Source organism: Seriola aureovittata, chromosome 13 (assembly GCF_021018895.1).
Source record: "Seriola aureovittata isolate HTS-2021-v1 ecotype China chromosome 13, ASM2101889v1, whole genome shotgun sequence".
Lineage (NCBI taxonomy): Eukaryota > Metazoa > Chordata > Actinopteri > Carangiformes > Carangidae > Seriola > Seriola aureovittata.
Genome location: NC_079376.1, coordinates 8,718,392 through 8,742,134, shown reverse-complemented (window position 1 = coordinate 8,742,134; position 23,743 = coordinate 8,718,392). Strand labels below are relative to the sequence as shown.

The 23,743-nt window shown below is 41.8% G+C and overlaps 1 protein-coding gene and 1 long non-coding RNA gene across 2 annotated transcripts; one reads left to right on the top strand and one right to left on the bottom strand.

The window, feature by feature from the left end:
* The first annotated feature begins 342 nt into the window (after nucleotides 1–342).
* On the top strand, nucleotides 343–3,747 carry LOC130179909 (uncharacterized). Its single transcript, XR_008829342.1, has 2 exons — nucleotides 343–1,211; nucleotides 2,311–3,747. It is a non-coding gene; the product is annotated as an uncharacterized LOC130179909 (long non-coding RNA).
* diras1b (DIRAS family, GTP-binding RAS-like 1b) lies at nucleotides 3,510–23,622 on the bottom strand. Its single transcript, XM_056393050.1, has 3 exons — nucleotides 23,392–23,622; nucleotides 11,005–11,346; nucleotides 3,510–10,056 (listed from the first exon to the last, which is right to left on the bottom strand). Exons 2-3 carry the CDS (start codon nucleotides 11,311–11,313, stop codon nucleotides 9,769–9,771), a joined length of 597 nt encoding a protein of 198 aa, XP_056249025.1. The 5' UTR covers nucleotides 11,314–11,346; nucleotides 23,392–23,622; the 3' UTR covers nucleotides 3,510–9,768.
* Between the last annotated feature and the right edge of the window lie 121 nt (nucleotides 23,623–23,743).

Sequence of the window (23,743 nt, the reverse complement as noted above, 5' to 3'; positions counted from 1 at the left end):
CCGATCCGGTGGCAGCAGCTTTAACCCAGGGGCTCCCAAACAAAATATTTCCAGACATTCACACATATCTACATCACCCGAACACATCTTCCAAACACGATGATTTTAACTGGGTACTTATCCTAATCACACTCTAATAAAGAAAGAAATAACAACAGGCCAGAATGTAAATCATCTATTTAGTTGAGGATCTCTGGTGCAGTCGAAACTCCTTTAGACTTGTAGCGTGTACGCTTGGGAATTTTGGAGTGTATACAGGGCAGCACAGCATGAATGAAAGCCCCATTCAGAATTATTTTTAGTAAACCTTTATTTAACAAAGAACTTAAAAATGTAACCGGATCTCCAAGAAATCTCTTGATCTGCGGGACACTGGCTCAGTGGCTGAATGACATTCTCTTCCCAACAACAGATCTAATCACTAATCTTTTCATCCACTGTAAATTGTAGCTGTTGGCTCAGATCCCAGGTAACCTATCAGACAGGCTATACTGCTGCATATGAAATTAACAAAGAAAATGCCTTTCACTTTTAGGTGCACCTTATTCAAAATACTGTATAATCTACTTAGAGTGGCAAAAAGATAAAACTTTGTATCATATATTTTCATGTATTGGTTCAACTGTCTCTGACACATTGCTTTATATGATCATAGTACCCGAAATGCACTAAGAAACATATTTTTCTGCAGGATTTACTGATGGAAATCAGAAATAAATACCCCATTTTCCTTTGACGACTGTAGTGCACTGACCCTCATATTTTCTGCATTGTACATCTGGAGGAGGGTTAGTGCTCAAAGAAAGTGCCCTAGTCTGTCATTTTCTCCCATTAAGTTTAACATAAAATAATCCACAACACAGCTCTACTATGACCTTTGCTCCCTATTCATCCAACCTGCAAGATACTGTTTGTTTCCTGTGACATGCACATCTGGATACGTGTACCACTCAGTATAAAAGCGACTCTTTCCAACACGAATCCATTGCGCTGTGCTGCCACACGGTGGCGCCATCGGCCAAACCGTAGTTCCGTCTTCTCCAGGGAGGTGTGGGCCGCTCCTATTCCTGGCAGGCCCAGCGCAAACACGCATCGTCCGTTTCCACCGAGCTGTAAGTCCACTCCTCCACACGGAGCTAAAAGTGCTGCATCTGCTGCATGATTATCGGATGGATTTGGACTGTTTGCTCTGCACTGAAGGGGGAGCAAAGGTCTGATGTGTAGGATAACATCTTATTTTTACATTCTTTGGTTGGGGGCTTTAAGATGCTGAAATAGATGGAGACATATGGGTAAATTCAGGCTTAAAACAGCGTTGCTTTCACGCACACACTGTATGGAAACCATTTCAAGCTGATTATTATAACCACAGGAGAGCTATTTATAACTCACACACAGTACCGCATTGGCCTCATTTCCACTGACGTGTGAAATTATGCTGATGCCTATACATTTCTCTTACATTTCCTCACCTTTCTCTTTCTCCATCTCCCTCCTCTGTTTTCCCCCTCCCTCCCTCATCTGTTTCACTTCCTTCCTCCATTTCTCTCTCTGTCTTTCCCCTCCCTCCCTCCTGCGTGTGTGTGTGTGTGTGTATGTGTTGAGGAGGCAGTGGGTTACAGTGGATTACAGCAGGGCTCTTCATTTTCGAAGAAATAAGTGGTGGAAGCCCATGAGTCACGACTTTAAAGATGCTCTCAGGCTGACAGAGGTGGTGCCCCAATCCCCCCCCCCCCCCCCCCCCCCCCCCCCCACACACACACACACACACACACACGTTTTTTGTTTCTTGCTCTCAAGGCTGAATTACCAACCAGGCAAAGTGGGCAGGTACACAGGGTCCCCACACCTCAGGGGCGACAAGAGCCCTAGATCAAACCCCCCCAAATCTTGGATTTACTATCATGGGAAACCAAGAAAATAGCTCATACTAATTTTTGAGAAACTGGTCCCAGTGAATAAAAATGACTAATTAATTATCAAAATTATTCAATCGATTAATTGATTGACCAACTAATCATTCAACTAGGAAAATTGATAGGTTTCTGAGAAGGGCCCAACAACAAATTTTTGCCCCCTCGGCCCAAGAGGTTAATCCGGCCATGCTTGCTCTGAGCTGTGGTGTGTGTATGATGCGGGTTTATCTTTGACTTAATACATAGTTTTACCCTGGATGTCTAGAAACACGTGTGTGTCTGTGCATGTGTGTGGAGAAGAGGATTAATTTATTAAGATCCAGTGGAGGGGTTGCCACATTGACCCAGGGGGGTGAGAGTTTTCTTCTTTCTGTTTTGTTATACACCCCCACAGCAGCAGCAGCAGCATCAGCAGCAGCATCAGCAGCAGACGGGGAGACCTCTGCCTGTCGTAACGCATCTCAGTCCCCACCAGGGTCACACCACTCTCTGATGCGACAATCGTCATCAACGTCACTCTGTCTCCATAGCAACCGCACCGGGCACAGCATCCCCAAGCAGATGTTGGAGGGTTAACGGAAAAGTGAGAGTGAAAAGAGGAGAACACAGCATCTCTCTCTCTTTCTCTCTGTTTTATTTGCAGTGTGAATTCAGCATAAAGAAAAGAAAAGCCTGAGGCCATGCAAGCAGCTCTGCGAGGCAGACACAGCAGTGCTCTGAGCTAAATGCTAACGTCAGCTTGCTCACATGCTCACAATAAAAATGCTAACATGTTGATGCTAAGCAGCTATAATGTTTATGTTCTAGTTAAAATAATCAAACTAACTACATTTACTCAGGTACTGTACTTAAGTAACCTACAGTTTTAAGGTACTTGTACTGTACTCCACTACAACTCAGAGGTAAATTTTGTTACTGCACAACATTTATTTGATAACTCAAGTTACTAATTACTTCCTAGATTCAAAAAGTACAATCAACAAATACATTATGATGTATAAGATAAAAGACTTTATTGATCCCCTATTAAACCAAACATTATATAAAGTAATTAAAATTTGCCTGATTATTACCACCTGCAACAGTAAAGTGATTTTCTGCATTATGATTATAATCCATTAATATAAATTAGTCTAAAATGGGTCATTCTGCATAATTAGTACTTTTGGTACTTTAAATGTATTTTGATGCTTTTATAGGTAAAATTTTGAATGCATGGTATTTACTTGTAACAGACTATTTCTACACTGTGGTATTAGCTCACGACTTTCATTTAAGTATAAGATACCTCTTCCACCACTGCATAAAACATATGAACTTAAATATGACGCATTGCTATAGATAAAACTACTCAACAAGCTCTATCTTGACCAACTATAAAAGGCTAATTACAGTATAACACACTTAGCCTACATATCACTGCATCAGTACATACATCAGTGCATATTTCCACCTGCTGGTGGCGCAAAAGCAAAAGTCAGAGGATCATTAAAGTCGTTAGGTTTTATCTTCTCGGGACCATGAATTTCATATATTATGTCTATGTAGTAGCTGCAAGCAAAAGGTGACAAATCAAAAAGGCAAGAAACACTCCTCAGTTCACATTTTTATTAGGAAAATCATTTTGCAGATTTGATTATTATTATAATATATATATATACATATATATATATATATGTATATGTATATATATATATGTAGTTATTTTTAGTTATTTAGAGGATGCATCAGCACAGTATATCTTAATAGGAAGACTATTGCTAGAATAAATATCTATACATCATAATTATTAAATAAAAAAAAGTTCCAACAGAAGAAAAAAATAAATCAATTGAATCATTTACAAAAAACAATAAGTGCTAAAAAGAAATAAACCATTTGCAAAACCGAAGCCGTAAATGCTGCTGAGGAATTTATTTAAAAAATACAAAGATGATTCACAGTTTGTGTCCTTGTTCTCATGCTGGCTGGAACACCAATAGGGACCATGCAGGAATGAAGCGCCAGAGTGACAGGATAGTACCAAACTACATTACCCACGAAGTCTATATGCCCCACTTTACGCGCCCCCCTCCCCCCATCTGCAAAAACATCTTGTAAGGATCTGAGGCAATCAGACGAGAAGTAAAGGGGTGAGCCGGAGAGGTTAATGGGGTCAGTGGGAGCATTTTTCCTATTTCCACCCTCCAGAACTGATTTCCTTCAGATTCTCCGACAGGACTGTAACCTGCCCTCGTGTTGGTGGGAATGAGAGTGACGGACTAGAAACCCACAGCTTTTAATTGTGTATTCAGGTTCTACTGACTGCCCCTCATTTCAGCGTGGCATGATCATGTTTCCTGTCCTGCTATGGAAGAACACATGTGAACCAAACTTCCTCTGCTGTATGAGACTCTTCAGAGTACCCTGTTACCTCACTGATGGCAAACAACTGAGGTAAACTTTGCCTGGTACTAATCCAACTTCGGTATCATTAAATGCCATTTTATCCTGCTTCTTTTCTCAATAACAGACCTCTTTTATTTCACTCCAGCAATTTTGATTTTCAACTGTCCTTTTCCCAAAGTCATATATTTATTTCAAAATTCCATTGATGCAGCTTTTGATCAAAACAACCCGGGACGATCCTGTTGTGCAACTGGCCGGTGCTGCCTTGGTCTGATTAAGCAGTCACAGTCACATAGCTGGCTCTGCCCAGTTTGCTTTGATTGATGGACTTAGACTTTGTGATGAAAAGTGGCATAAAAAAACAAAAACATTTGGAACCAACATTTTAAGAAAAAAACTCCTGCTGGAATTAAATAAAACCTACAATAAATAAACTCTGTTATTATGAAAGGAAGGAGGATGATTTTTAGACATTTATTAGATTATTTCAGAATTTCATTTTTATATTATATATATTTGTCTGTATTTAGTTACATGATGAATCATTTTACAACATCTTATTTATTCATATAATATTGGGCACTTTGGGTCTCCATACATTTCCTGTTTTAAAGTCAATCAGTTGTTTTCCTGGCAGAGAAAATTAAAGCATACTTTGGAAACATCCCAAAGTTTTAATGACTTCATGGCGGCTGGTGAAGTCGACATAAAGCCATTAAGTGGCTCTCTTCTGAAATAAAGTAAGAGTTGTGTCGCTGCTAAACGGACGCTTTGACTATAAGAAAGAAATGCAGGCACCTTCCCACCACAGCTTCCTTTCCTCTGCACACTCTCCTCTTTCATCTCTGAAATATTAAGTCCTTTGAACACTATTTACAACTATCTACAGTTGAACGTGAGCAGTGTCGGCCCCAGTCTGTTCAAGTGCAACCGACTCACAAAGATATATATATAAAAAAAAAAAAAACGAGAGGGATGAATGTGAAAGAAAGTCAGGAGAGCTGAGTTATGGCGAGGCAGTGCTGACAGCAGCGCCTGTACAACAGCACAGAAAAACAGCCAGCAACGAGGCCTGTGTGAATACAATGTGTGTGTGTGTGTGTGTGTGTGTGTGTGTGTGTGTTTGTGTGTGTTTGCGTGTGTGTGCGAAACTGAAGGCATACAGTCTGTCTATTTTGCCTCCATACATGTTTTATATGCTTATATGTGTGTGTGTGTGTGTGTGTGTGTGTGTGCGTGTGTGTATTGAGCAGTGCGGGATGACTCATGCAGAATGTGTAGGCATTCTCCACAGGAAAGCTTCAAATATCTGAGAGACACTTCAAAAGATATGGTGCAGCAACGGCACACAAACATGCACACGTACACACTCATGCACGCCAGAGTGAAGAAATGCAAATAGGTGGCTGATTGTGCACATACATGGATGCACTCACAGTCACTCTCTCACACACACACACACACACACACACACACACACACCACACACACACACACACACACACACACACACACACACACACACACACACAGCAGCAGTGAATATGCTTCACTGATAAATGAGATGAGACAAGCCATGGGAGGACGGGGGCAGAGGTGTCTGTCCTGATTCATGCCAGTGTTTAACTCACACAGCCCAGAAACTCAACGGACGCTCACGCACTCTCCATGCACGCCATCTTCTTCTCTCACTGTCTCCCCCACACCCCAACATGCAAAGCACATTTCAGCCCCACACAGGCCACGGTTAGTGCGGTTTGCTCTCCCTATTTTCACACATGATTTCTATTAATAGCACAGGTCCCTTCCCTCACTCCAGCTTGTTGTCCATACTCCTCTCCAACGCTGCCTCATTGCCCCCCCCCTCCCCTCCCCTCCCTCCCCTCCCTGCTGTATCATATTCCACACAGGAACATGAGCAACGGCCGTCTCCTGTAGACGTCAGCAGAACAGCAGATTGCACAAACATGCTCTCGCAATCTGGCATTTGCGTGAAGCAGTCAGACGTGTCAAGCTGATATTTATGCAGCGTGTGCAACACTGCTGCCGGTAGCTACACATCAGATCGGAAACTGGGGGTGGGGGGTGTGTGTGGGGGGTGGGGGGGGGGGGGTGGGCGGCTGGATAATTGTTACAGATTATTTCCAGCTTCTTTTAGTTTTTAGTTTTTAGTTTTAGTGCTTCATATGGCCACATCAGGCAGGCTGCACTCCATCCATCTGGCATCTTAACAGGCAAAAACAAACGATTACAAACACAACTTAACCCAGATCTGTTTCACACGTCTTGTTTCTGAAACGGAAAGTGGCGAACAAAGATAAAAGAGTATGAATGAGCATCCCTGGTGTCTAACAGGTAAAGGGTATGTTTACAATGCAAATCTTTGAGTTTAACAGGACCTCACATTAGTGCAAAATACAACACATCAATAACAACAGATTCATTCAACGTTGAAAAATAAAAACGTTAACAGCCATGGAGTGGAACCTTTAGTTACATATTCACATTTTGCTAGTATTATCCGATTGATTAGATCTAAAGAGTGGATGTGTCAAATACAATATATCATGAGCATCATTATTAAGCTGTATATTACAGTACATAGCAACATCAAACCTCTTACTGTAACAATATTTCCTGGTTACAAAGGACTTATTCCCAGAAAGACAGCGGGTACAGTTTATCTTTACATGGGTAACATCTTACTTGAAGCTCTTTTAAACATCTCATTGAACTACCATATGCTTTATTTACAATAACTACACATTTGAAATTGTTTCATGTGGGTCTGTGGGCATGAATAATGCAGTAAGGGCATTTGACATGGAGCTTATAAATGAGGCGTTGCTGATTAATAAGCAAGTCTTCAAGTAAAATGTCACCCTAAAGTGCCCAGTCGTTGATTCTGCTGCACACATAAAGACATAGAAGGAGACAGACGAGAACAGTTGCTGTGCTTTTTCTTTTCTATTCTTTTCTTCTCTCACTCTGTTTTTTTTTTGTTTTTTTTTTCTCCAGAGAGATGGACACACAGTCAAAAGGGGGCGTCGTCTGTGTCTCTGGGTTAAACAGTACAGGAGCAGATTATCCGCCAAATTGTTGTTGTTAAAACCGCCTGAGAGATGGAGAAAAGTAGACAAATAATCAGACCCTCCTCGGCGTCCTACGACCTTGCTGGGGGTGTTTATGTCACGTATACGCACACTTCACGAACCACAGCTAAACGGGGTCACATCACGATACCCTGTTGTTCAGCAGAACAGTAACCTCATTGTGCCATGTGCCAGACAAATAAAACATTTTGACGACCTACATCGAGACTGAGAGCTATACCTATGATCATGATGCGATTGTTCCTCCACGTTCAGGACTGGTGGGTAAAATGTTAAAGATGGAATCGCACAGAAGACAAAAAACTGAAAACACAAGAATATACAAAAAAGAAACACACACAAAAAAAAAAAAATGTACAAATAGATATGTTGGTAAAAAAGTATTGTGCTTTTGGCTGCCCTGTGTACACTGTGTACAATTATCAGAGCTCCTGCGTGAGAAAAGGGTGTTTATATATATGCACTTTGGACATGGAGCTGTGGCTCCAGGATATTCTGTGTTAAGCAGACGATGTAGGCAAAAACATGGCAAATCAAAGTAGTGTGTGCGTGTGTGTGTTTATGATATAAAGTGCAATGTGAGGGCATTTAGGCTGAGTGAGCCCTGCTTGTCTTCATGTAATCCATCAAGAGTGTTACTCAAATTGACAACCACAGCTATGCGCATGTGTGTGTGTTTCTTTTTTTTGACACTTGCATGAATGCATTTGTGCGCATGCTGTGTGTATATATGTATGTGTGTGTGTGTGTCTGTGTGACTCATTCTGTTTCCTGATGCCTGGATGAGCGTATGAGCGGTAATGTGACCAAACCGACCAAAGAGGAAACAGAATTCAACCCGATTCAGGTCACACTGAATATTCTGCATGGAGCAATTTTACATCCATCCCTATTATTATTATCATTATTATTATTTTTTTCTTTATTATTTCTTTCTCTGTGTGCTTTTTGTTGGGCTTTTGACCTTACATGAATTTAAAGAGCATCATAAAGCAAGAAACAAAACAAACAAACAAAAAAAGGCAAAAGAAGAGAAACCTTTGCATGAAAAGTGCCAAAGCAAACTGACATTCTTGACCTCAGAACCAAAAATCATCCCAGCTCACCTCCGTCTTACCGGCTTGGCAATGATTATCCAAAGTGTATCGTCCTCAAGGCAGACTTGTATTTTTGTTTCATATTTCGATGAGAGCCCAGCGTCCTTTCATCCACTGTTAATCGACACTAGATGAGAGTCTTAAAAGGATTGTTGCGTCGATCAGTAAGCGCGTGTGCATGCCCTGCCGCTGGATGCTTCTCCACTTCAGATGAGGACATTTAGACGGGTTGCACATGAGTTTTCGATATAATGGCAGCTTGATGAAGGTAAATTTCTTTTAATCTTTCAGGAGAGATGATTGGGATGAGAAGGTGGGTGAATTTTTTTCTCTAGCCACAAATCTAAGCGTCAATGCTTCAAACTTCACATCAAACTTCCTGTGACTGATATAATAGTTGGGGCAGGGCATGTGTGGACTACATATGGGATATGTTTAAATATCCCATGTTTATATACATCAGAGTCCTCAGGTGTGGCTCCGGGATGTGGCCGGGTCGTGTGTTCTGCTGCTGTCCTTCATGCTAGCAGTCTCAAAACCATCCAGTCCTGTCCTAACTAAAATGACGGACACATTCAGTTTCTTAAAATTGTGTTTTTACCAGATGAGTGAGCTTAAATAACTTTGTCGACTCTGTTACATATACATTATGTTTCTCTATAGTTGTTATAATAGGGGGTATGCAAAGGATGAGGGTGCTGGGATGTCTGGGGGGGGGGGGTGTTTTGCAGGGAGGGAGCAGTGAGGTGTAGAGTGTGAGAGAGGACACTTAATGCTTCGTGTGGATCAGAAACCTTCGGTCTTGGTCGAGGATCCTGCAGCCGTGGTCTTCACTGCAGTCCAAGGTCTTGATGAGATCCTCGGTCAGGTTTGGTGGCACTTGGACAACGCAGAAGTCCACAACACACACTGTTTCCAATAGCGGCTGACGTCCACAGGTGAGACACGCTTCTTGTTTTTAATTTGCTTCTTGATATTTCTGTGGCGCCCCCCCCCCCCATCTCTCCTTTAAGCAGATTGCACATGGATGTAATGCTCCAAGCTGAAATCTGGTATGTCTCTTGTATGTAAGTTGTGTTTGTGAATGCAGCAGTCAAACGGAGGAGGATGTGGATGATGAGATTCCCGTTGCCTTCCAGACGTTTTGCTCCGAGTGACACATTTAGTGAGTCTCTTTTTTCTCTCGCCTCCCTTCTCTGCCCCCCCCCACCTCCCCTCTCTCGCCTCCACCTCCCCTCTCCTCCTCTCCTGGATTTACATCACGCTGCATTTGCCCTTCAGTCTCTCGGCACGGGACTGCTTCCCCGAGCGCTTGCCGTCGATGTTGAGGCTCATGTTCCTCTTCTTGTCCAGGTTGAGGAGCTCCTGGAAGAGCTCGGTTACGTTGTGGTTGGTCTTGGCTGACGTCTCCATGAAGGCGCACTTCCACTGGTTGGCCTGAGCCTCCCCGTCCTTGGTCTCCACCTCCCGCTGGGTCTCGTCGCTCTTGTTGCCCACGAGCATGATGGGGATGGCCTCAACGTTGCCCTTTATGGCCAGGACCTGCAGCGAAATTAGGGAAACTGTTGTTATGTTCTTGCTGCAAAGTCAACAGTCACACAAAATGTAGATTTCCAAGGTAATCTTAACACCAGTTAACAACATCCTTGGAGGATGTTTGTCTGCATGTTAGAGCGTCCTGGTGGCCTGGGGGTGTAAGATGTTGACCATGTAGTTGCAATGTCCCTGGTTTAAATCTGAACATAGTGAACAAGTGAAACTGGTATTTATTCTTTCTATTACTAATTATAGGCAACTTGAAATAAAAGAAATGAAAAAAAAGGCAATTAATAGAAAACAATTTGGGTGAAAATAGTGCCAAAATATAGCATAACAATTTATTTATTGTTGTTGTTACAATTTATTATTTAATTTATTTAGTATCAAAAAGTAGCACCAGACAAATAAGGCATAATGTATAAGGTATTAATAAGTTTTAATTCATGAATGAATAATTTACAAATGCTTCAGAGATCAGTTAATAAGCCATTTATTTATTTATTTTTTCTGATTTACAATTTAAATGGAAATAAATGGTCCGGTCTGGATGCACTGCAGCTCTTTTCCAGTGGGTCAATAGTTGAATTTATCCATTAAAGGCTTCTTCTAAATGTTTTAAATAAAGAGCTACATAAAAAAACAAAGCTCGTTTTGCTGGAGGAGAATATAAATCTACTAAATGGACCTTTTTCAATTTGGCAATCCCTAAATCGTCCCTATTAATGACTAATCATCTGTAAAGAATGCATAACTGATGTATTACGCTCAAAGACAGGCAGGAAGTGGCCAACATGGTTTTTGATCTCAACTCATTAAGCTCAATGTCTCCTGATAACTGCAACCCGCTGAAGCCTAGATGACAAAAACACATTTCATTAAAAAGGATGAAAAGTTTCTTCACATTTCTAACACACACTTCAACTCACTGACAACCGCTCGCACACTCCCCACCTGTTGGTAAATGGGTTTGAGCTCCTCCAGCGACTGTTTGCTGGTGATGGAGTAGACCAGGATGAAGGCGTGGCCTTTGGAGATGGACAGGCGCTGCATGGCCGGGAACTGGTGGCTCCCTGTGGTGTCGGTGATCTGGAGCGTGCACACGCTCTTGTCGCAGCTGATCACCTGGCGGTAGGTGTCCTCTACTGTGGGGATGTAGGTGTCCCTGAAGGTGCCCTTCACGAAGCGCAGGACCAGGGAGCTCTTCCCCACTCCCCCTGCCCCGAACACCACCACGCGATAGTCGTTGCTTTGCTCCGGCATTCTGCCCCCCTCAGGCTTAAGACAGTGTTACACCTATGATGTTAAGGGTGGGGGCATGGAGAGGAGGCAGGGAGAGAGGAGGGGGGTGTGGAAGAGCGGGAGAAGAGGATCGTTTTTAGCGAAGAGATTGTACAGAACCAGCAGACACAAAGCAGAAGGAGGAAAAGGAAGGGTAAGTGTTGGCGGGACTCGACCTCAGGCCAGTGGGTGTGAAAGCACTCTGTCTGTCCTCGTGGTCTGACTGTGAGCCAGAGTACAAATTAGAGAGGATGAGTTTGGTGAGGCTCCAAGTGTTTCACCTGACGCAGACATTTCCCTAATCAATACCGTCCAGTTTCTCAGTTTCAACCCCAAAAACATTCCAGCGCTTCCTCATATATCAACTTAAGCAACTGCAGCAAACCCTGGAAGAGACAGAGTCCCTGCAGCTGAGGAGACTAAAGAGAATCTCCAGGCCTTCAGGGGCTGGACACAATAACATGCATAATACAACACACCTCAAAGGACAACAAAGAATACTTTAGAATTGAATCAACATCTTACAGAACATTATTAGCCTCATAAATAGAGAATATAATGCAAGGCTACCGTATTAGATTGCATTAGGTCGCATGTGTGAATGACACACACTGTATCTTGAATGTATGCATGACTTCACTGCCTCTCTGTTGTGCTTCCTTTTGGTATTGATCCAGTCACAAAGAGGAGGCATCAAAGGCAGCCTGCTATTGTAAATGTAAACTAAAAACTAAAACTATGAAAAATTAATGTTTTTTTTATTGTCATTTGTGTTCAATTAGTTTTGGAAACCCCTTTTTTTCCCCTGATCTCTGCTAACCTAGTGTCTATTCCATTTCTATTCATACAATTTATATTTTTTTGCTGAATATAAAAATTAAAGCAGCTCTTATCAATATTCTTTATATCAACTTTGGATCAAATAACTATGTGCATGTGAAAGGTATCACTTGGATTTAAAAATGAACACAGAATTATGTCAAACTCCGCAGTTCCCTTTAGCTATAAGAAGCCTTTAAGCATCCCTTCAACTCACTAAAGCTCTGATAAACTGACTATTAACTTCCCGCTCAGCACCAAATGACTGACAGACAAAGGTAAAGGAGCATTTAGCTTTAGAACTAGATGTCTCCCTCAGGAGTTCACGGAGCCCAAAACAGAGATATAACAAAATGAGGGTGAATATTGGACTTAAATTCACCAGTTGGTGAGAGACATGACTCTTCTGTAGCTGCTGGATGTGTAAAAACAGCACAACTGTCTGCTAACATGTTTTGCCATATTGACTTAAAAGATGATCGTGTCAGTGTTGTTTTCACAGTTTGTTGCACTGCGCCCATGTGCCCCAAAAAAATCAATTAATGCAGATTTGAAGTAAACAATTTAAAAACAGTGATGATCTATTGTTTGTTTTACAAAATACCTGCTGTGCACATTCAACATTAATACCTTTAAGGTATCTCATCCAGAAAAGTGGGGGTTGAAACAAAGCCAGCAGGGGTATCGTATAATCTACAATTCAACATTGCATACAGAAAAGTAAACTCGAACGATCACAGCCACTCTGTGTGCAGTCAGCTTATGAAACTTATAATATTTACACTAATTGAAAAGAATATACAAATCCAAAACTTTAATAACTCCGGTTGGTAGTCAGCAGCAACACTGCACACTGAAGGTCTCTTCAAACCTTCACTCTCAGTATTACCTGCGGCAGCTCATACATACTGTATGCATCTGGACAGTGTCCTAACAGCTAATCTATTGCTATCTTTGTAAGTGCTTGTGTGTCTGCTGAGCGTCTGTGCGTGATCAAGCATTGCATCTTGTTACATTATTCATCTGTTGTGGTTCCAAACTTGCTTTAAGGTCCCATAATAAGATGCTCCTTCAGTTGTGATCATGTGCTGCTCTCTAAGCTCCGGCTGTAATGAAACAGTAAATTGACATCAATACTAGATGGAATAAGTGGATTTCTGTCATGCTTGCGCTGCTGGAAGCCACTATTGATGGCAGGGCCCCTGTAATTGCATTGCCAGATTCTAGATAATATCAGTCAAGGAGTTCAAAATAAATGGGGATTTGGAGAGTGCCTCTTGTGTTTTATGGTCAATCTATAGCTGTAAGTCTGGGTGACATATAAGAGTTTTTTATATCCATGCTGAACACACCACCACAGTTTCATTTGCAGGTAAGTCTGTGTTTTCTGCTCATATGCCTGCAGACTGTTAACTGTTTTACTCTGGTCTGGCAAAATAAAATCTTATTTATCGGCTCTCCGGTGCCTTAGGCTGATAGTATACTCTGCATTTTGAGATAGTGAGGGATCCTGTCAAAAAAAAAAAAGTCTTAACAGCCGGTTTTCCAGTGTGATTGAAGCTTAAACTCTGGGATATATGCTCATGATTCAAGCCTATCAAAGTATTTCTCTTTTAAATCATAGCAGATTGTGGAAATGAGAACATGTGTTAGACAGGTACAAATGAAAAAAGCAATAGGGTTAAAGGTCTTGGTAATAATACGCAACATGGCTACAAGGCTAAACTGTTAAAAATGTCAAAACTGGTAGAAACAAATGTTCATCTGCGTTGCCTCAAACTTTTTGCTTTAATGAGGCCTTCAGTCACTTTGAGGAACTGTGGTCTGAGCTGCCAGAGTGCTGCACAGTGATGCCTGCTTTATGTCCGACAGAAACGAACACACACACACACACACACACACACACACACACACGCACACACACACAGCATTCAGCAGCTACAGAGCCAGATATTTCCCCTCAGGAGTTGATGGACACCAAAAACAGAGCTAAAAGAAGAGCAAATATTGGACTTAGATTCATCAGGTGGACACAAACATGACTCCGAATGGACGTTAATGAAGCTCTGTGTCTGCTGAATTTGTAATCAGGCAACTGTTTGCTAACACGTTGGCCATATATTCATAGTATGTCAATAAGTCAATGATGTGTTTACAGCTTGTTGTGTCGCCTCAAAGTGGCCAAAAAAAAAATCAATTAATACAGATTTTTTTTTTTTTTTTTAAATCGCAGAGATCTGGAAACACGCAGATGACTGGACAGTAAAAAAGGATAAAAGTTCATCCAAATGGTCTTCATCCTTTATGTAGAGATAAAAAACAAAAAACACAAGCAAGTGCATTAGAAATGTTGATAAGAATCACTCATTGCACAGGCAGGTCACTGTTGAACCAAGAAGTAATTCTGTAAACTGTGATAGATAATCACAACAGACAGTTTGGGCATTAATTTTTACAAAAATAATTTTGGCTAAACACGGGAATTCTTATCCTGTCTGACTTATTTTTAGCAGTGTAGCTGTGTTCCCAGATCTCAGCGACATGGTGAGTACAGGGTTATTATTAGAGATGGAAACAGAGGCCAAAATAAGTTTAGCCCATATTGGAAAACAAGACTGCAGAGCTTCTATTTTGTTGATATTTTGATAGTTGTAATGAAGTAATGCAAAGAAAAGGATCACACAAATATAAATGGCACAACTGGCCAAATATCTAAAATTATGATGATGATATTTTATGATATATCAGTGGAACAGTCTTGATGCTCATATACACACAAATGTTCTCTTTACTCTCTCTTTCTGTGTCTCTTTCATTTCAATTTATGCATCATGAAAATATTTGTCATGGCTTTCCCTCTTGCTGTTTCTCCTGCTCACTCACTCCCCGGGTCTCCGTGCTGTTTGATCAATAAACTAAGGCCGCTGTGGTTTTGATCGATGGGGCTCGTCTGTCTGGGCCCTGTCAATCTGTCATCCAACCGCGCTCAGTGCCTGTTGGTTTTGGGTTTTTTTTTGTTTTTGGATGTGGATTTGAGCTCCGTGACAAGGATTCTGCTCATCAAAACCTTCCTCCGCTCCCTCCCTTCTTTCACCTGTACTAAAATTAGCTGTCTCCCTCCCTCTGTCAGTGTCAGCAGCTATATCTGCACACACAGGTGCAACCTCACAGTGACACACACACACACACACACACACACACACACACACACACACACACACACACACACACACACACACACACACACACACACACACACACACACACACACACACACACACACACACACACACACACACACTGTACTTCCGCTCCTCCATCATTTGTCCTTGACACCAGGCCTCTGAGATTAATGACACTCCTCCCGAATGCAAGCTGTCTCTCTCCATTTCCCCCTCCTCTTGTTTTATTTGAAATGAGAGGACTGCAGTTGCTTAATGAATTAATGGTATACTATAAATGCATCTGTGGCAGTGCAGCCAAACTCCATTAGCAGATAGCTTTGGCACAGGCCAAGCAGTCCTCCTTCCCTCTCAGTCAGAAAATAGATAGATGCGACGCAGCCTTCTCCACTCGTTTTATTTCACAGAACGAGCAAGGAAATGTCACCTTTAGCGAAAACATGCACATAATTTCCCTCAAGAGAGCCACTTACGCAGCGGCACAAAGGAAGCGCATTAACCAACATCAAACACAATGCCATTCAACAGATCAAGAGCGTGATTAAATAGACACCCACAAAGCGGTCCCATGGTATCTTGTGGAGAAAAGGGTTTTAATCAAGCCTCGGATACTGGAATGTTGTGGATAGGCGGCTATTTTGGCGATGAGTGTTTTACAGGATCAACGGCTTTTCGGCTCAAGGTTTTTCTGAAATATTCGTCCTCTCCGGGCCACATCTGTGTGCACACACACTCACATAACACACGCTCATCGCAATGTCTGAAACCTGCACAAAGTTTCTTTAGCTGCCAGACTGTCAGATAGTGTATGAGCGTGTGTGTGTGTGTGTGTGTGTGTGTGTGTGAGAGATGTGTATTTGCCTCTGCGCAGTCAAGCAGAAGATTCCTTGTTCTCTGTGCACACATCAGCTCAGGCTTTTTCAAGTGTGTGTGCGTGTTTTGCCACAGGAATGAATCTGCGTTTTTAGCGAGGCAATTTTTAGACTCGGGCGTTTATATTAGGTCTGAGCAGACTGTAGAGGTTCAATTTACACATTTTCATTCAGTCTCACACGTTCAGTCGTGCTGCTGCGTCACTGCGTTCACACCTGCCTGCAAAACACAGGCACGAAAAGCCCAGAGAAAACATGTGCTTATTTAAAGATATTTAATAAATCTCTTGGGGTTAATTTTACATTTATCAACATGTATTTTTTTTCCTAAAACAAGCCAGAGGAATATACGTTATTTCTTTTCCTGCCTCACTCAGTCTGGGTGTCTGAGTGTGTGTTGGAGGGCAATGATGCAAAGGAAGGAAACAATCCTTTCATGTCCATCAGAGCAGGAGCTATAAAATGTGTTCATGATCCATCAGAATAATGGATCCTCTCTACTGAATATTAGACTGCACAGTGTTGTGTGACTGGTTTTGTTAAGTGTTTCAAAAGGTGTTTAAACGACAACTGGTAGTTATGTGCATAGAAATGGAAGTAGATTTATTCTGGGTTTTTCTCTTAGTGCATGAATGTTTTAATGTGGGAATATTCATTTGTTTTTATATGACTGGCTTCTGTCTCTTCTTCTTTACAAGTTTTACATCTAATGAATCTAAACTCTGGTTCTTTCACTTCAGAAACTCAGAGATGTCGCATTATACTTAGAATAGTTAGATGATGGGGCATTTTTTAAGTTAAAAGGAAAAGTTTGACTTGGCTCTTTATAGGTCTCTTGTTAATAGTTAGATGAGAGTTTCCATACCACATATACGGACAGTAAACTACAGCCAGCAGCTGATTAGCTTAGCATAAAGACTGAAAATAGGGAAACAGCTAGCCTGGCTCTGACTGAACAACATCCATCACCTATTAGCCTCTCTAAAGCTCACAAAGTAACATATATCTTGTTTGATTCATTCATAAGCTGTGTCCCAGTTCAGGGGCCGCATCCCTCTGAGGCTGCATTTGAAGACCGATTGAAGGCTTCAAATGGGGCCTTCTTTTCGCGAGCAACGAAGGCTGCAATTGGTGGATCCTTCGTGGCCTGATCTATCCTAGCCTTAAAATGTTAAGCTATGAATGGAAACGATTTACCACACTGTGTCCCTCGAAGCATGCCGCCCCTGAATTGGGACACAGCGTATAAATTTGTGGAGTCTTTATGAGGTTGCCAAGCGACCTAACTGCAGGAAGTCACTGCACCGGACCAAGAACTAGAAATAGTCCTCCAATAAACATTGTGAATGCACAACTTGTTGTTTTTACATGGTTCTTGCACAGATTGAACAGACAAGGCAAATTTTGTGACAACTGGGCAGAACCACTCTCGCTGTTTCCTTCCGTTTCCAGTCTTTTTGCTAAGCTAAGCTAGTCAGCTGCTGGCTCTAGCATCATATATATTGGACAGACATGACAGTGGTAACGATCTTCTCATCTAACTCTTGGCAGGAAACCAAATTTCCTAAAATGTTGAACAAACTATTTCACAAAACTTTGTTTTTAGGAAAACTAAGTCTTAGTCCACAGAGAACGTGTGTCCTTCAGTGGAAGAAAATAGGAGCTATGCATTTTTACACAATGTATACCACTCCTTACAAACTGTGAAAATGTGAGTAAACCATTTGCAGCAATAAATACACCTGTTTTACACCTGCATGTCTTCATAAGTGACTGTCATTCTTTTTCAATCAATTGATCAACATGAGCATAGAAACAATCATTTTGCTTCCTCCTATGTGTTTATGCGTTTAACAAAAAAGGTCAATTTAAAACAAAGCTACATGTGATGTATGTGCATATATGCATGAGCAAATGTGCATATATATATATATATATATATATATCTGTGTGCATATACTTGCTGAGTTTAAAGGTGTGTGAGCCTGGCTGTGAATGCTTCTCATCAGCGGCAGTCTATACTGCGATTGAGCTTACACCACTGTACGTGCAGGGAGTACGGGTGTTGGACTGTACAAGAGATTGCAGCACTGTGGTCTTGGCTTAGTAGCTAATCATTGAGCTTAACCTCCTCTGTGCTCCTGGCCTGCTCTGCATTGACCCAATTCCCAGGACTTAAGTTACCAGCGGTCTCCCTTTAAGACTGCATGCAGCTCTTGATGCACACTGAAGCCCTCTGATACTCCATCCACATCCCATTGACTCAGCATGTATCAACACTAACACTGTGGCAACAGGAGCATCAGACACAAAAATAATGTAGGTGACTTCTGACTGTCTGTGACTGTCTGCTGTTATTCACATCACATTTGACTTGCACCAGGGGGTTTGCAGCAGAAGATCCATCTATTAAACCACAGTCCAGACACTGACGACATATTTTCTGCAGGACTCAGAAGAGATGTGCACAGGTTGAATTTTTTCTAGTATGATATTATGTTCATTATGTTGAGTGTCATACTTAAGGCCTGGGAATGTGAGACATGGTCAATAAGCATGATCCATTTCTACCATTTTCTATCTTTAGGCTTAATGAAATATTTTCGAAATACAGTTGACAAAACTGGTCCTCATCATCCAGTCATAAAAGAGCAGTTTGTATAGTTATGTGAACAAAAAAAATGCTTATAGGAGGTGTGAAATTTTCACCACAAAAATGCGGTTTTCACACTCAGTTTGGATTGTTTGCAAATTGCACCTGATTTTGTGAAAACCTCCCCTCATCAGGCAAAAACCAGCCTCGTTTCTGCCTGGATGATGAACATCTTTTTGTAAATTAAATTGTTCTTTAATGCATTCATAAAGCCAAAGTTTGTAGCGACCGAGATATTGACACTCTGCAGTAAGTCTCTGCAACGTCTGCACTGAGCTGTGGCAGGAGAGGGAATTATGATTGGTCCGAACCCACTATCATAAAACAGCTGGGTTATATTTCTTACTTGGTATTATCCAGGTCAAGCCTAACTTGTGCACAGCTCATTGTTGTGTTAGGGAGAATTTGATTATAGAACATTTAGCAACACTTTCCTAAAATCTCTGCAAGTAAAACTACTAATATACAGAACGAACCAAAGAGGCCTGTTTTACCACAGAATCCAGATATTTGTCATCATTAGGATTTCGTTTGTTTGCAGCAGCGCATGTTGCTCGCAGAGAAAGCCACTTAAAAAGTAGCAACAAGAGCAGACTATGAGAGACAGAGAGCAGTAATTGTCCAATGGGCTGTAATATGATCATTAAGCTCAAATTAAAACCTGAAAATAAGATTAATAGCCAAAATTGAATATGGAGCAGATTAGACCCTGCTGGGTGCCACAGGAAGGCTGTGGGTTGAGATTAGAAATCTGTACATTCAAATGGGGAAAGTGAATTTACACATTTTTTGAAGACTTCCACTGATGTATGTCTTTTATAAGCTAAAGTCAAACATCTCAAACATCCCCCTCACCTGCAACTACAAGGATTTCAAAAATGAAAACACATAGTAAATGTGCATTTTTCAATTTAGAGTTTCAGAGGGAAACATTTTCCCTTCAGGCAGATTGATTCCTGAGCTGTAATCAGACATTGTAACCATAATCCTGCTGATTCTATGCAGCAGTTATACACAGGACCGGATGTAAGATGCACCTGTAATTAGTCTTTGAGTGTGTGTTAGTCGCGAGTATTAGCTTGACCTGGGGAACCCTGGGTTGCTCCGTCTGGCCTCTCCATAAGACTCTGCTAATACCTCAGCCTGACAATCTGGGAAAAACACATGCACCTGGCTAATAACACCAGGACTAGGCCAAAGAAGTGGAAAGATCACTGGCAACCATGTTTATTTTCAAATCTGCATAATTTATTCAAATGTATTTATTTTTCAAAAAAGCTTATTCTTAGAAACTATGAAGGCCCTGACCTGAAGGACTAATTACAGACTAGTGGGAGTGTGTTGCAGAAGCATGCCTGCAGTGACAGATGGTGACAAGGTTGGTAGTTTTGGAACTGACGAGATCAACCAGGCACAGCTTCTTTTTTTTTTTTCTTTATAATACCAGTTGATCCAGGTCTGATAACAATGCAGATGGCTAAAAGCAGAAACAAGGGAATCCTGCTCCAGACTGCTGCTGACGCTCTCCTGATGCAGTCAGAATTAGTCTTCATCTCTAACCACAGGATGCTTTTGTTTTTTTTTTTCTCAGTTCTCATAATTTCTTAAAACAGATTTAAAGACAGGTGGCATTTTACACTAAATGACCAGCTGTTGTTTGAGAAAAATGTCAAATAAAACACGTTAACTCGGGGGTCGCGGCGCGCATAATTGATCAGAGCTGACCATCCTGTCCTGCGATTAGCTATGCACAAGACCAACAGCATCCTGTCTGATGCCACGTTTAATGAACACTGTGTGGCCCTTTCAAATGAGCTGATGCCGTCAGTGCAGCTAGAACACTTTAGCATTGATCTGTTCCAGTATTAAAGCAGACATTATGGAGTATACGGTTATATATAGCTCAGAGGTGCTCAACAGTGATGGTGCACTTGACTAGACTTGTGCTGTCAAAGCAACAGACAGACTTAAACATCCTGAGGAGAAAACAGTGAACTATTTGAATCAATAAAAATAACCAGGTGAAGCTCTGCTGCCACTTGTCTCAAACCCGTACATATGAGCACACTTAGGGAAAAAAATCAGTTTTTGTTTCATACTTTTGTGATTAAACTTAAATTATATGTAGTGGTTATTTTCTACAATTAAAATGCCACATAGGGAGGGCTGCTACCCCTCCAAGTTAAACATGATGTTGTGAGCATTGACAAAATTCTGATTCATTGCTCACTTAAATACAATACAGTTCACCAGTTGTTGTTGTTGTTGTTGTTGCAGCATTGTCAGTTGTTTCCTTCTCTGTAATTAAACAATATTCCATAAAAAAAAAGTATACATGCACAAATGTGGGCACAAACACAGGATGAAACATGGTCAAAAACTGCATGCTGCTCTCACACAAAGCACTTAAACCTGATTAAAGTAACCTCCTTTAGTATATCTCTTCGCCAATTACTCCAAATTAGGACGATCCACCTGGTATTCAGAGGTGTAAATATGAGGAAGCAGCTCATTGAGCATGCATGGTCTTCCCGAGGAGGAAACTAGTTCAAATTCACAGCTTCACGCAATGACAAATGGCAGTCGTCCAGCACAACAACAACAACAACAACAACAACAACAACACAGGCTACAAGCCACTGATGCAAAATTGCTCAATGAAAGGAGATTATTTTGTAATTCATTTTCCCTACTAACTGACTTTTTATCAACCAAATATATTTGAGTCGTGAGCATTTTTCTACATCTGGAGTAACTGCTGCTTCACTAAGCCATTATGTACATTTGTGTATACTTATATGTGGATATTGATGTTTTCTTTGTCCTTTTTCCTCATTTTGCTGTTGCTATTTGACATAAAATGTTCACTGTTTTCTGTTTATTTTTTTGGAAAACAACTTTGTATTTGTTGATCTCGATAAGTGATACAAGGCCTGCTCTAGAGCCACACAACCGTCTCTGAGAGCCACATTCGATTCATGGCTGCAGCTCTGGATGGACCTGATCATGATAGCTGCAGACAGCTGGTGTTTCTTTGTGTTTATGGAGCTATAAAATGTGAAATATCCCACCAGTCTCCAGACATAAGAAGACATAAGTGACATCCCGCAATAGCATTCACGTCTTCCTCAACATTTGGCCATCCTCACTCTTAGTTATCTTACACGGCCTTTTGTAGGGCGCTTTCACTGGGCCTTAAGTACAAAAAAAGACCCCCCCACACACACACACACACCAAAAATCCTCATGGTTATCAATTAGTATCATCTATACTTGTCTCCAGCATCATCAGATGTGTTAGCAACATCACCAGCATCCTCTCCTCTTTCTGTGTTTTCTCCTTATTACCATGTATTGAGTCATTTCTTTGTCCTGCCTGAGCAGAGTGGAGTATTCTTATGCAACTGTACTGTGGCTGTTCAAAAAAGACAAACAAACGGACAAGCAGGCATCCAGGACATCCACACTGCCCCCACATTTCCACTTACCACCCCCCCCCCCCCAAGCACATGCACGCTTTAATACAGTCTGCATCTCTATGCTCCTGTCAGCCGCACACTTTAAAGCTTAATCACAGGATTTACTGTCATACATCTCTTCTCTCCTCTCCTCTCTGAAACCCTGCAACACACACACACACACACACACACACCCATGACTGGCAATGTTCAATGCATACAGGAAGTTGAGTCACATACATATACATATGCACACACATGCAGAGAAGGCCTAAATGATTCACAACTCCTTTTGCATGTCATGGTGGCTTTCCTTTCCAGTCATGAGACCCACAGCAAACATCACACCAGGGATGGATGAGGAGGAGGAGGAGGAGGAAGCATGGAGAAACACAGATCCAGATGGAGGATTAACCGTGGTATTTGCCACAGAAACTGGGCTTTATGCGTCACGCTGGCGTCATTATTAGTGTATAGTCTAATGTTGACGTGCATCTCCACCTCGGCTGTGGTCAGGAAGGGGTTGGCAGGAGAGCTCTTTGCCGTCGGTCCGCAGATTGTTGCGCAACGCCATTACAGACCACCCTACTCCTGCTCGGTTCATTCATAAATACCAGAGGATCGCCATCTCGCAGCTGTGCCATCATTTCGCAGTCGCAGCGAGCCCCCCCCCCCCATTCCACCCCCTCCTCCGCCTCCACCTCCCTTTACTCCTCAAAGCAATATGATAATCCCGACATCCTCATATCTCTGCTCTGCTCTGCCCTCTCTCTCTCTCCCCTGCTGACTGCCAATATGGCTGTGCGGGCATAGGCTACATACATACATACATACATACAATTCACACCATCCGAGGTTATCAAACAACCAACGCGAGGCATGATAAGAGCCGGCGTGGATGCATTTTAAAACCAACACTAAAAAAATAAATGAGACTCGTCATCCCGTGTTGGCCGTGAGCAGCAGGAATCGTGTGCGCACACAACAGCCAGCCAGGCAAAAGGACCGCGGCTACGCCACCGAATACCAACATCTAACCTCCATGTAAGATGTGGGGCCGAGCAGCATCTCCATACCTGGTCGTGAAGAATAGCTCCGCTTCAGGCTCGTCCTTGGTTTAGACGGATGAAAGACAAACGCCGAAAGCGTCCTAAAGCATTTTACGCGGTTCATGTAGAGCTCATGTCGTCCGATTTCTAACACCACCACAGCAGACTCTCTCTCTCTCGCTCTCTCTCTCGCTCTCTCTTTCTCTCTCTCTCTCTATCTCCTCTCTCTTTCTCACAGATAGGACGTGGGAGGTGCTATGCCCTCTCTCCCTTTTCTCTCCACACTTGATTTTCTTTCAGTTCATACACTTCCTAGTGGTTGGATGCCAGCAAAATAAGCCATTAAAAAAAAAAAAGGCTTCCCCTAATGGAAAAAAAA